The sequence below is a fragment of the Agelaius tricolor genome, unplaced genomic scaffold (genome assembly GCF_023055355.1).
Source record: "Agelaius tricolor isolate 1412-34295 unplaced genomic scaffold, bAgeTri1.0.p SCAF_5, whole genome shotgun sequence".
NCBI lineage: Eukaryota > Metazoa > Chordata > Aves > Passeriformes > Icteridae > Agelaius > Agelaius tricolor.
In genome coordinates, this window is record NW_027269265.1 from 54,979,299 (window position 1) to 54,992,219 (window position 12,921).

A 12,921-nucleotide genomic window follows, 5' to 3' on the forward strand; every position below is an offset into this window, starting at 1 on the left:
TCCTGTAAGTTATTGTCTTAAATTAGTTAAATCCAGAATATAAAAGGAAGACGTTGAAAAAAAATTAAATGGGTTTATTTCTTTCAGATTTATTATGGCTGTAACCCATTTTCAGGGGCAGCCTTTTTAAAGGAATTGAAAAAGAGTTGGTGGTTTACATGGGCAGCAGGTTTCACAGTTTGTATAGTTGATGCAGAGAGATTTTAAACACTTAATGAAGTTCATTCTTCAGAGCCTAAATCCACATTACTGCGGATTGGACTAGGACTGCCTGGGGGAGAAAGGGGAATGGAAGTGTTCGTGTCCTTCCCCTGAAGCAGCTGGAGCTGGCTTCTGCCAGGAACAAAATCCTGGGTTTAGAAAGGCAGCAGCTGACACCCAGGCTGGCAAATGCTGTTTTGTAGACTGTCAGGAAGGATTCAAGGAAAGTGCTATTTTAGAATAATATTCTTATTTACCTTCTCTGTGCCAAATGAAGGAAGCAGTATTCATTTTAATTTCATTAAAACCAGCATTTTAGTTGTAGTTTGTGTGCTGTTCATTTTCTGTGATTACAATCATGAGTAAGAGCTATTGGCCAGTAATGCCTGTGGGTAATGGTGTATTTTATGTGGCAAAAACCTTTTATTCATGATTGTATGGGTGAATAGATTCCATAAAGCATTAGAGAGGCACATATCCCTCCCTTATTAGAGATTGATATCAAAATGTTGAGCTGCCAGAGATAAAGAAGGCCAAAGCTGTAAATTGGTAATAAATTTTTTCTTTTCAAAATGGATTCTTTTTGCTTTAAATGAGTATTTACAAAACAGTTGCTTTACAAGTCATGAATACAAGACTTTATTAGGTTGAAAATAATTTTTGAAAGGTGTTTTATATTAATCTTTTGCTATTTTTCCCCTTTTATTTTTGTGCTTCACATTATTTGCAAAATAAAATTAGATTGGGTTGCCTTTTTGTGGTAATTTTTTTTAATGCAAGTACTAACACTATATATATGTATTAAAAAAAGTCTTGTATTTAAAGTGTCTTTCAACTGTGGTATTAAGTTGTGAGAAGAAAATAATGTGAAGAGGGAATTCTGTAGGGTGTATTTAGTGTTGGGGCTGTGGATTATTTAGAGAGCTCCTGCACCATTTACCCTGAATATCCTGATATTTTTAAGGCTTTGGAAACTGCCTCCCTTGTTGGAAGTGCAGATGGAGCAGAGGAAATCAAACATCTCCTGGCTGAGAAGAACCAGCTGCAGGCTGAGCTGCAGCACTGCCTTCAGGAGATGCAGCAGAAGGACCTGCACTTCCAGCAGATGAATTCCAAGGTAGCTTGGAGCAACAGCCCTGATCCTGAAAAGCTCATGTGAATCTGGGCTGGCCTCATGTTGGAATATTGCTGAAGTGGTGGTGTCTTGCATGATTGAATGGTATTTCACTTTGAAACATAGATATCTTAAAAGAACTCAACATGGACATTCAAATTAAATGTCATTTCTGTCAGGCTTTCCTGACTTGGTGTTTTTCTGAGAGGTTTGTTTGACTCTCTGAACTTCTACTCACAGTCAAATATTTTTCATTAGAGACAGAAACAGGTGTCTGTCTAAGCTGGAACAAGATTTCAGCTTCTGGTTTAGGTGTACTGATGCCAAGGGAAATCACTGCTCAGCTTTCATTATTTCTTCTGCCCATAAAACATCTTAAATCCCAACTGAAATCTGACCTTGCCAAAAAATGGATGCAATTTTGAAACAGCAGGTCTCAAATCTGCAGGGATTTCCTGGGAGAGCTAATTTTAATGACTTTGATGTGAATTTCTCTCAGGTTGTGCAGTCAGCAGAAGAGAATGCTGTCCTGTCTGCCCAGCTGAAGACTCTTTCCCAGACTCTGCGGGACAACCAGCTCCATTACACTGATCTGCAGAATCGTTACGTGAGGCTGGAGAGGGAATATCAGGCAATGCAAGTGACATCTTTCCAAGGCTCAGTCCAGGTAAACAGATACATGGAAAGGTTCTTTGGTTTCTTCCTTCTGTGCTTACACTTTTCTGGTTTTCTTGCTAAAAATGAAATAAAGTACTTTTTGTTGTAGTGACCCAGGGTTTTTCTGGCCTGTGACTGTCCTTGTTGTTGTTGTTAAGCTGCTCTAATTTGACTTTTCATTTAAGGAAGCTGTTTTATGTATTGTTTTGTTTTGAAACATCTTTTTTGAGTTGGTCTGCAGCTGGCAGAGATAACTGGATGATCACTGCTCAGTGGATCAGGAAATTTAGTGATAATTTCACATCAGTTGTAGATCACTTTACAATATGGAGTAATATTTTTGGAAGTGAGATCTACATCACCAGTTCAGCATTTCAGGACCCTTTGCCAACACCTCATACACATCTGTTAGATTATTATTTGGGGTTGGAACTTGATGATTTTTAAGATCCCTTCCAACCCAGTCCTTTATGATTCATCATTATTCCTTTATTCTTAAAAAGCTTTCCTGTACTGCTTTAGTTATTCATTAACAATCATTAAGAGAACATCCTGAAATAGCATATGAATACATATAGAAAACAACCCTTGCTCTCCATAAATGGAAATAAATCCAAACAAGAACTGTAAATTAAGAATAAATTAATAACTGTCTTGCTTCTGGAGTTGTTCATGTGTAGATGCATTTCTTTTCCCCTCAGACATTGTTGAGAGTTGGAAATGAAAACATTAAGTGGCACAAATAATTATCCATTCCACTGTTTTGTGGTGCCATGGATTCTGTACTTGAAATAAAGACTTCTGGCAAGTAGAAAAATGGTCACTTGTTTGTTTTTTTTTTTTCCCTTCATATTTTCTAGGATGAAACGAGAGCAGAAGTTCCCCCTGGAGCGCCACGGGAGAGATCTGGGATTATTGTGGAGACAGACAATATGGAGCTAAATGAGCTCAGGAAAAGGTCAGGACTCAGAGCATGTATTAGCAATATTATTTTCCTGACAGCTGTGTTGTGAGTGTGAAAGTAATGCTTTTCTATCCCTCTGAGGCATTTGTGTGGAGATGGAGAAGGAGTGGATTTACAGTGGATTACATGAATCATAAGCCATATTCTTGAATTGTTATCATCTGGTAATACTTGTGGTTTGTATCTGTACATAAATATACTGATTATTGGTGGCTTTATCTCAATATTTAAGCTGAAGCATCTCATTATAATTAAATCTGTTGCTAAAAGGAGATCTCCTAATAAAAAAAGAACAAGTAAGTAATTTTTTGAGTCCATGAAACATTGATTTCAGATTTTATTTTCTCCCAGGCTTGCAGAGTCTGAGCAGCAGTATGAGTCAATGCAGCAGAGTCTCTCGCAGCTCACAGAAACACTGGCAGAGGAGAGGAGGAGGAGAGAAGCTGCAGAAGAGGCTCTTGGACTCTCTGAGGAGAGAAGTAACAGGTAAAACACAGACTATTTGTTCACCTTTTATTTTTGGTGAGATTACTGAGAGGTTTTCCTGTTGATCTTTGATATTTTTTTTGAGATACTCCTACTACTAATAATAATAATAAACAACCTGTGTGTGAGCCCACAGTGCCTGAAGTAGTGAAAATCCATGTGTTAAAAAGCTAAGTTAAACACTAGATCAAAAAAGTGTTATAGGCTTTGGGATTTTTTTTCTTTACATTATTTCATCTGTTAGACTGTTCATTTGTTAGTAGTCGGTGCTATTTCTTTTTTTCCAGGTTATATGGGAAAACAATTTCCTATCTTAACAACTTTAGCAGAGCCACTGGTTAGATTGAAAATATCATTATGCACCTGCATAAATAAAGGGTCCCCCACTACCATCACCTGAAAGTCACTATTCAGTCAGCTGGTGATGGGGGGGATTAATTCTGAATAAATGAAGCACCTTGAGAGTAGATTGTAAATAGAGACTGAAAAAGACTTGGCAGCATAAAGTGAGTCAGCATTTTGTGGGCACCTTCCCTTACTCATTTTAAGTATGCAAAATAATGGCTTTTGTGTCAATTCAGTACTTAAAAGAGGAGATAATTCAGCAGTGCCTGTCTCTGTGCCTTGAATTTTTCTCTAGATTTGAAGTAGGCAGTTACAGGTCTGTCCCCAGTGACTACACTGTCCAGATGGAAGATGAGGAGGAGAGGGAAGCCTTAATTATCAATCCCAGTGAACACGTTGTTGTGAGAAAGGTAAGGGAATGAAAGCCTTTAAAAACCCTCAGCTCCTTAAAGGTGTGGGAAAACATCTTTCATTTCTTTCTGTGGGGGCTGTGAGTCCAAGACCAGCAGGTGTGGAAACCCTGCCAGAAAACACACTGCATATGTCCAGGTTAAAAACTGCATGTAATCACGTTTATGCTACACGTGTGGCCATTAAATAAACTCTGTGTTTCATTATGCATGCCCAAAATGCAGTATGCATGTTAGTGTGTGGAGTTACATAATACACAGCTTGGATTTATCCCTTTCCCCTCATTAATGCTGGGTTTGGGGCATTTCAACCATTTATGCTTTGGTATTTGGCATCATTTGTGTTTGGGGTCGGTTGCTGTGTCAGAGACTAAAGGTTTGTAGTGCCTCAGAAATCTGGTTTGTATTCCTGATTCTTCCTCTGATAACTTTTGTCTCTTCCCCAGATGAAAGGAGGAGCCCTTTCCTTGCGCCGCTGGCTCCGGGGGCGAAGCCTTTACTGCTCCAAGCTGCTGACGGCCCGAGCCAAATCCCGCTATTTATTCCTCACCTACCTGGTCACACTACACCTCCTTGTTGTCCTGTGCCTCACTGGTGTGCTCTGAATGCACTGCCCTCCCTGGGAGGCTCCTTTCCCTGTGGGCAGTGCCAGCCCTGAGGCTCCTCACATGCTGCTCTTCTGCTGTGCACTGGACACAGTCCTACAAATCCCTGGGACACTGCACCCAAACCTCGAGCTTCTCCAGTGAAACTCCTGCATATCACACTTGCTCCAAAGTTGACTTGAATTGCTCTTTTACAGTGGGATATTATATTTGTAAGGAGAAAATATTCCCCTCTGCCCTATAAGGAAACTGCTGCATACAAGTTATTTAATATCGTTTGTGGGTACATAATGGTGGATTACTACTGAATGGGTTGTAAATGATATCTTTTCTATACAAATTTTATTTTAAGAGTTAAACTATAAATTCTAAAGGAATATCAAACTATTACTGTATATTGGCTTCTTGATTATAACAAGAAGTTTTATGGAGTGCAATAAAGGAAGAACTACTGGATTTTTGATTTTCTTTGGTTGGTTAGGTGGTTTTTCTTTTTTTTTGGGCTGAAAATAAAAGAATTTAGAAGGTTCTTTCCCATTAAGTTTGTAGCGAAACCAAGATGCACAGATCTGTGTGTGGTAGTGAGGTAAGCTGATGATTAAAGATTCAGTAAAAATTCACAATTGAGGGGATATAAATATTTCCAACTTCTTATATTCTTTTTGTAATTTTTTAGTTTTCATAACTTGTGGAGGGTTCAGTATTTTTTAAATTCACTTGCACTTTTCTTGGTGAAGCTTAGTTACTGCCTGTCTTGGAGGCAAAATGTTACTCAGCTGCAGAACACATGAAATTCAAGCTTCTAAAGACAGAACCTTACATATTTTACATATTTCAGCTTCGAGGTACAAATCAATAAATTCAGCTAAGAATCTTGTGGGAAAAGGAAAACCCAGTGAATATGGAAAAGGAAGGATTCCATCGGTTTTACTGATGAGCAGAAACAAGGTTGACTTGGAGATATTTTAGTGAAGTGATTTATCTGCTAAAGAGATAGTTACTGCTGCAGGTAAATACTGTAAGCCACCTTCTTTTGATGGTCTTTAATATTTCTTGGTCTGGTAAAGGTGTGGATTTTTATATAAATCAAATATATTCTGCTATAATTGATTTTTTAAAAATAATGATGGTTCATCTCCTTGAGTGGCTGATTCAGTCCCTGTGTTCAGCCCTGGTGTCACCCAAATACTGAGATAACTCATAAACACCAGGTACAGTGGGAACCTGAGTACTGATGACAAAAAAATGGGTGTTAGCAGAATGGTAATGAGCTTTTCTTAGCTAATTATGTTACAATGAAGCAGAATGTTTTCCAAAGGCAACAATGGCCCTTCAGTCCTTCCAGTCTTACTCATTCAGTGGAGGGATTTTTGACCTGGGGGGAGAGAAAACAACCCTCTGTCCTGAGGCTCAGTGAGTGGGAAAGGATCCAGAGGTGTTTGAAATTCTGTCCTGCTTTCTTCAGGCCTTTGTGCTCTCACTGTGATAGGCACAAACTGGGAAAAAAGTCAAGTGGCTTGACAAATGTAGATATCCTGTGAACTTCATGCCAGAAGCTGATAAAAATGTATTGGGAGGTGAGCTCATGTCATTTAGGAAGCAGCTTTTCCTGGGTAAGTATTGCCCTGAGAGTGTGCTCATGCTACAGTTCATGATTTAAATGCTTGGCTTCACCTGGTCTGAGATCAAGCAAATTGAGGAAATTTGTTTAAAATTCTTTACCTTCAAATTCCAGTGTTTCAACTGATGCAATTCCTGATGTATTTAAGACCTGAATTTCCCTCTGGTTTGTGATGTTGGAGCCACTCTGGGTGCAGTGCTGTAATGTTGGATACTGCTGGTAAATAATGGATTTATTGCGGTCCAAAGCCTTTTCCTGAGGGTTTTTGGAGAAAATAATTCATGGCAATGTGAATGAATGTTCAAACCCACCAGCTACTAGGACTAAGGGATAATCATTCCCACAGATGATTCCCACACTAAAGCTCGTTCCAAATTTGTGTGATAAAATCAATTTTTGCCTTGCTGGGGACAAGAACTTTGCTGGACAAGTGCTGCTTTTCATTCCTTTCCCATTTCTGAAGTAACTTTCCTTACAGAGTGACGTTGCCAAAGAAGGGAAAATAAAATCTTTCCCTTCTATGAACTGCCTGAAGAGGTCCTAAAAATAGCCCATAATAACCCTTGGGGAGGGTTTTGCCATGAATTTCAGGGAGACCTGGACTTGGAGGTGTTGGCCAGCCCCTGAAGCTGAGGTGTTCCTGTGCCAGCTGCCTCTTGTTCTTTTTCCCAGAACAGGCACTTCCATAAAGTGTTTGCCACTTACTAATATGGAATAGGTCCTGTAGTGAGCTCTCCACATTACAGAGTGGCTGCCACTTAAAAACAAATGCTTCCCCAAAACTTTTGCTGGGGGTTATTTTTAGTTGTTTGAGATTGATGATTACCCTAAAAAAAAAAAATCCCAACAAAAACAAACCCATCACATTTCAATGTTCCATGAGGGAAAACTGCAGTCTTTGAAGTAACAGATGTTTTTGGTGGTTTATTTACCATTAACTACTAATGATACAGCTGGTATGTGCATGCAATTAATTAATTTTAACCAAAGGAACTTTCTAGAAGATAATTTTCCCTTGGGAGAGGTGGGATTTATGCTTAGGTCCCAGTAGAGCGAAGTGTGTGTCCCATGGCTGAGCTTGCCCATGGTCATGAGGTCAATTAACAGGATCACAGGACCCTGGGGGCTGCAGCAGGAGATTTCCCCTCTGGAAGAAACAAAAGGCTGCCAATGTCCTGATTGATTTGCTTTGTGAAATCCTATTCAAGTGGGAATTTATGTGGATACTTCACATACATGGTAAGATCCATTGACTTTGCTGGTTAGGTTTATTCTTTCCCAAAAATGTGTTTTAATGATATGAAGGTGTCTTAGGGAAGAAAAGCCCCACCTGTTGGAATGTATTCATAGCATGAGTCAGATTTTGATTTTTCTGGGCTGTCAAAACTCTCCCCTGAAGTTTTGTGTGATGAATAACATTTTACCTCATATGTTGTGATATTATTTGGGGCAATCATGACAGACTTCCTAATGCAAATGTGATAAACTTAGTAAAATCAGTATTCAATAAGTGCTTTTTCTTTTAGATGATCTCTATCCCCTTTATATTAATGAGTTTTTCAAAACCATTTGACTTACACCAAGGGGGAGCCTCACTGTTAAAAGGCAAAATAGTGGAATTGATTAGACAGAGAGAGCAACCACATAAGTGAATCTAGAGAAATTATATCTTTTCCACCTCTAATTCCTTCCCTTTATTCCTTTGTGCAGTGCCAGGGGACCCATTCCTTGTGGAGAACCATGATTTTGTTGATGCTCACCTTGGCTGGGCACCTGAGTGAGCACAAGCAGCACTTTTTTAATTTTTGAAGCTGCCTTGGTCTTTCTGGAGGGTTTATGGAAGGAATTATTACAAAGTGGTTACCCACAAATTCACATTTTAGTTCCTTGAATGTTTTGGGGGTGCATTCTGTGAGGGCAGGAGCAGGAACAGTATTTCACAGGAAGTTTTAAGTTCAGAATGGTATTTTGTCCCTGATGTTCCTGACAAACTGCACTAATATTAGAATAATGTCCTTTACAGGGTGTTATGGTTGGAATGGGTCAAAAATACAGCAACATAGGGGATGAAGCACAAAGTAAAAGAGGCATCCTGACACTGGAACATCCCACTGAGTGTGGAATAATCATTAACTGGGATGATTGGGAAAGGTGGGTGTTTTATTTGTTTTTATATTTACACATACTTGGCAGTCACTGAGGCAAAACATTTGACAGTGATAGAAGCTAAAATTTTTTAAAAGATACAGGTTGCAATTCATCGGAGGTGAATTGAAGAAATATTAAATTACTGAAATTGGGAGCAAAGCTTGGGAAGTGCAGGGGGCAAGGGTTATTTTCTCTCCTTAGAACTGACCTACATGAGCAAGAGGGTGGATGGTGCCCACATCTCACATTCCGTGTGACATTCTCTGTCACTTCCAGAGGAAAGGACAGACTGGGGCTTCCTATCCCTATACTGATCCTTTCAGAGGGGGATTTTCTTTTTCTTTTTTTTGAAGCATGTTTTTCTGTTGCCAAAAGTTAGCATTTCATGTCTGGGTGGTCAGAAGGCATCTTTATACCCCATGCAGCACCACTTCTTGGCACTGTGCAATGAGCTCTGGGGGAAATGCAAATTCCAGGATGTTCCAGGGCCAGGCAACAAGGTGTGCTTGTGGCAAAAGCTGCTAAATATCTTAAATATCCCAAGCGTCCTGGTCTCTTTGGAAATTATCTGGTTCTGTATGTGGAAAAGACTGTAGTGTTTGGGGGGAAGCTCCACAGGGAAATGCTCCTGGTACTGTTTTCCTGTAGAAAATGCTGCTGAAAGGGAGATTCAGGGCTGGGTTGCTCTGTGCTCTGCTTGCTAGGATGAGTGCAGTTATAACCCAGGTATCTGAATGCAGTTACTGTGCCAAATCCAAGATGGATATGGACCCAAGCTGTTCCAAATGAACAGCCCAAAGTTGATCCAGGAGCAGTGGGAGGGAGTTCCTCAGTTGAAATGTGGAAATAAATTGCCCACTCACTCCACTAGATGGAAGCACAGTACTTGGATTTCATTCTCTCCCTGCTTCCTGCAAGCACACTTTTCTAACTACATCCCGTTATGTTTTTCTACCTCAGAATTTTCCTGCTGCCTGCATTCAGCAAGAAGTAACATTTTCCTGTAGGGAAAAAAAAAAATCAAATTTTAGGCTCATATTTTATGTTCCTTCATCTGCATCTGGCAATTGTCCTGTGCACAGCACACATCAGTGCCTGTTCCTTCTCTGGGGAATGCTGGGTGCAAGAGCAGCCCATCTGAAATTGAGTTAGAAGAAGGAATTAAGGAAGGTTAAAAAGGTGCAATGTGCTTTCCTGTAGTGTGGTTGTTTTTAGGGTGTAACGTGGTGGAGGCCTCAGGCAGTGCTGTAACTCAAACAGTGGTCAGGTGCTAAATGGGCTCTTGCAGCTCAAGCTCTCCTCCTTTTTGTCTCTTGGATGGAGGAATTACTTGTGCAAGTGGCTGGTAGGGAAAGGGACGAGAAGCAGAGTTTATAACTGTTGTAATTACTCCAAATAAGAAAAAAAGGGTGATTTGGATCCTTGTGTGATTTTGATTCAAGCCACAAATTTCTTCCCAGTGTTTGGAAATCCTACTCCTGAAAGCACCAGGATGTGGAGGAAACAAGAGAATTCCTGGGTAATGTGCCAGAAACGGGACAAAAGCACAGCAGTGCAGTGCCCAGCCATCCACAGGGTACAAAAGGGGGTCCCCAAAGGCTGAGGCCGCATGTGTGAGGGGGAGCAGGAGTGGGAATGGTGCAGTGTGGGAATCAGAAAAATAGAAACTTCCACAGACACTGAAGGGTTTAATTTGCAGCCTTGGGAGAAACTTAGATTGATGTAAAAATACAATACACAAACGTTTAGCAGAAAAATCATAAACTTAATGTTTCTATGGTTGTAAGAATATGCCTTAAGTAAGAAACTGTATTGATAAGATGGTGAAGTGTTTATAATGTAGGGGTGGGGTCGTGTAGAATAAGCTAAGAGTTTAGGAGTTATAACAGAAGTGTATGTGTGCATGGGAGACAGAAGCCTGTTAGACAAAAGTATCCACAGTGCAGCAAAGGAAGTGAAGGTGACAGGTTAGAAAAACAAAATCAACCCTGTAACAACTGTCTATTAAGTTATATATTGCCTTATAACCAAGAAACTTGTGACTACCCTTGAGCTATAGCCAATGGCTTATTCCTTTGAAGTCTCACAGCCTCTAAGGCTGATTTATCTGAACAATAAATCATTCTTAACCTGAAAAGATCCCATCCCTTCATTGCAAAGGACAGCAATGATAATGTGGGATGCACAGGGGCTGTGGGAATGGAGGAGGAGCACAGGCAGCCATGGAATGGAGCATTCCTGCTCTCCTGTGCTTCAATTCACAATATTCCAGCTGGAAAAGAGCACAGGCCATGCTCCATCCCTGGGCATTTGTTGCCAGGAGCTGACAGTGGATGGCAGGGAAGGTGTGGGGACCCAGCATTTTCTGGCACTGGTGACAATGTAAATGTTTAATAGAAATGCTGGGATCATTTGGGATGTTTCCTCCTCAGTAATTTCTCTGTGCCAGTGTGCTTGCTGCTCGCATTTAATTCTCATGACCTATAAAATCAGCACTGGATTGTTTTGGTTCCTGTAGAGTATAGCTATCCATTAACACTCTGGTTATCATTAGGTCAGATTTAATGGGCTGTGCAGGGCCTGATTGTGCCTGGTTTTGAGGGAAAACCTGGGGACTGCCACAGTTTTAGGCAGGCTCCTGCTTTATGAGTCCAGGTCTGTTCCACACTGCTAAAGCCACCCATACTTTGGGAGTTATGTAAGCACAGAGGTTTCCTTCTCTTCCCTCATTTCTTTCCTGTCTGAAATAGCAGTAATTTTCTTCTTACATCTGATTTATGGGTATATATTTTTTAACTTTCACGTAACTGGTTTCTGGTTTATTCAGCTTCTCCCTACATTTGTATTTCAAACCTTCAAATGAAGGATGGCCTGGCATCCCAAAGACCAGTTCTGGAAACATCTAATTATTTCTTTTCCTTAGAAGATTGATATAGAACTGAATTGTTTCAAACAGCTGGTGATTTTAATGAATAACTCCAGCTCTGAACAGATGTTGATATTGTAGGTGCTTCAAATTTAGAGAGGATCTCTTTTCCATTCAAGTTCATTTTGGGGAATAATAATACTTGTTTCTAGGGTATAATACTTGTTTTTAGGATATAGATATTCTATTCTTCAAATAAATTTAGCCATAAAACTATCCTGATGTTTTGTGTTAGGTCAGGAAAAAAATGAGCTCAAAAGAGAATAAACACCAAACCCAGTGAATTTGGTTGAATTTGGTGATGTGAGTTTGGCAGATTTGCTTTTGCATGCTTTCTGTCTATTTTAATATGGCTGTAAAAAGATGAATAAAAATTTTAAAAAGAAATTATTTCTATATTATAAAATATATTCCATGTATCAAAATTTATTATTATTTATTATAATTTAAGATATTACTTACTGAAAGTAATTCAATAAAAAATATATTACTCAGGCTGTATTTGAAAAACTTATGGCTTTGGGGGAAAGTCCACATGGTAAATTTAGCCAGGGATAGCAGTAAGTGTGATTTAAATACAGAATATAGGTATAGAATCACCTGGGGAAAAGGAGATGTGGCTCTGCTCTTCCCTTGGCGCCCACTTTTGTTGTATGTTTAATTGGAAGATTATGCATCCATCTAGCAACAGTGTAAATAAATTAATTAAGTTGTGAGCTTGGCAGCAGGAGTGGCTGGGAGGGAATACAGCTGGGAGATAAAAACCAGCAGCAGACCATGAGAACAGCCCAGTTTCCAACAACAAGGAGGAAGAGCTCCTACAGGAGACGTGTCTGGGGCTGCTTCTCTGTCATTACTCTGCAGTGCTAAACCTGGGTTTCAAGATGGTTTAAAGGCTTGTTGTTTATTACTGATGGCATTAAATTCATTACAGTAATTATGAATTATTGGTAATTTACGTGTTCTTTATTTGAAAGCATACTTTTCATTAAAAGTTGACTTTATTGGTGAAGGCATTATCTTGTGAAATTCAGTATTGGAGTTGGTGTGTGTGTTTGGGTATATGTAAAAAGCTTAGATTGCTGCATTGCTGTAGCCCTGCCATCAGTGTAAAAGAATTTATCCTAGGGTGTCATGTCCAATTAATATTGCCTGACCTGGGTTAATGGAAAGGTATCCACTGGCTTGGGTGATTTTCCTTTTAAATGAAAACCCAAAGAAAGCATGACATGGTGTTCACAGAAGAACCACAGTTCAGGAGGGGATCCAGGAGTAGTAACTGTCAGCATTCATTTAAAAAACCTCCAAAATTGGCTGTCCCTTCAGTTTGTGTTAAGTATAGATCCTAAAGTTTTTCCAACTCTTCTTTCCAAATCCTTTTAGAGATGTTCCATGTGGCAGCAATATGTGTCTAAAATCCAACTATTTGTGTGCAGGCTTGGTA

General features: G+C 39.6%; 1 protein-coding gene across 8 annotated transcripts in view; it reads left to right on the forward strand.

Annotated features, from left to right (window-relative positions):
* Positions 1–5,250, forward strand: part of LOC139590604 (golgin subfamily B member 1-like) — a 34,274-nt gene extending 29,024 nt beyond the window's left edge. For all 8 annotated transcript variants that reach the window (XM_071428333.1, XM_071428338.1, XM_071428336.1 and 5 more), the window contains 6 exons: positions 1,166–1,318; positions 1,815–1,982; positions 2,833–2,930; positions 3,288–3,422; positions 4,063–4,177; positions 4,624–5,250. In XM_071428333.1, the coding sequence (XP_071284434.1) occupies positions 1,166–1,318; positions 1,815–1,982; positions 2,833–2,930; positions 3,288–3,422; positions 4,063–4,177; positions 4,624–4,782 (828 nt within the window). In that variant the 3' untranslated portion in view covers positions 4,783–5,250. The remainder of the gene's footprint in view (positions 1–1,165; positions 1,319–1,814; positions 1,983–2,832; positions 2,931–3,287; positions 3,423–4,062; positions 4,178–4,623) is intronic.
* The last annotated feature ends 7,671 nt before the right edge of the window (positions 5,251–12,921 follow it).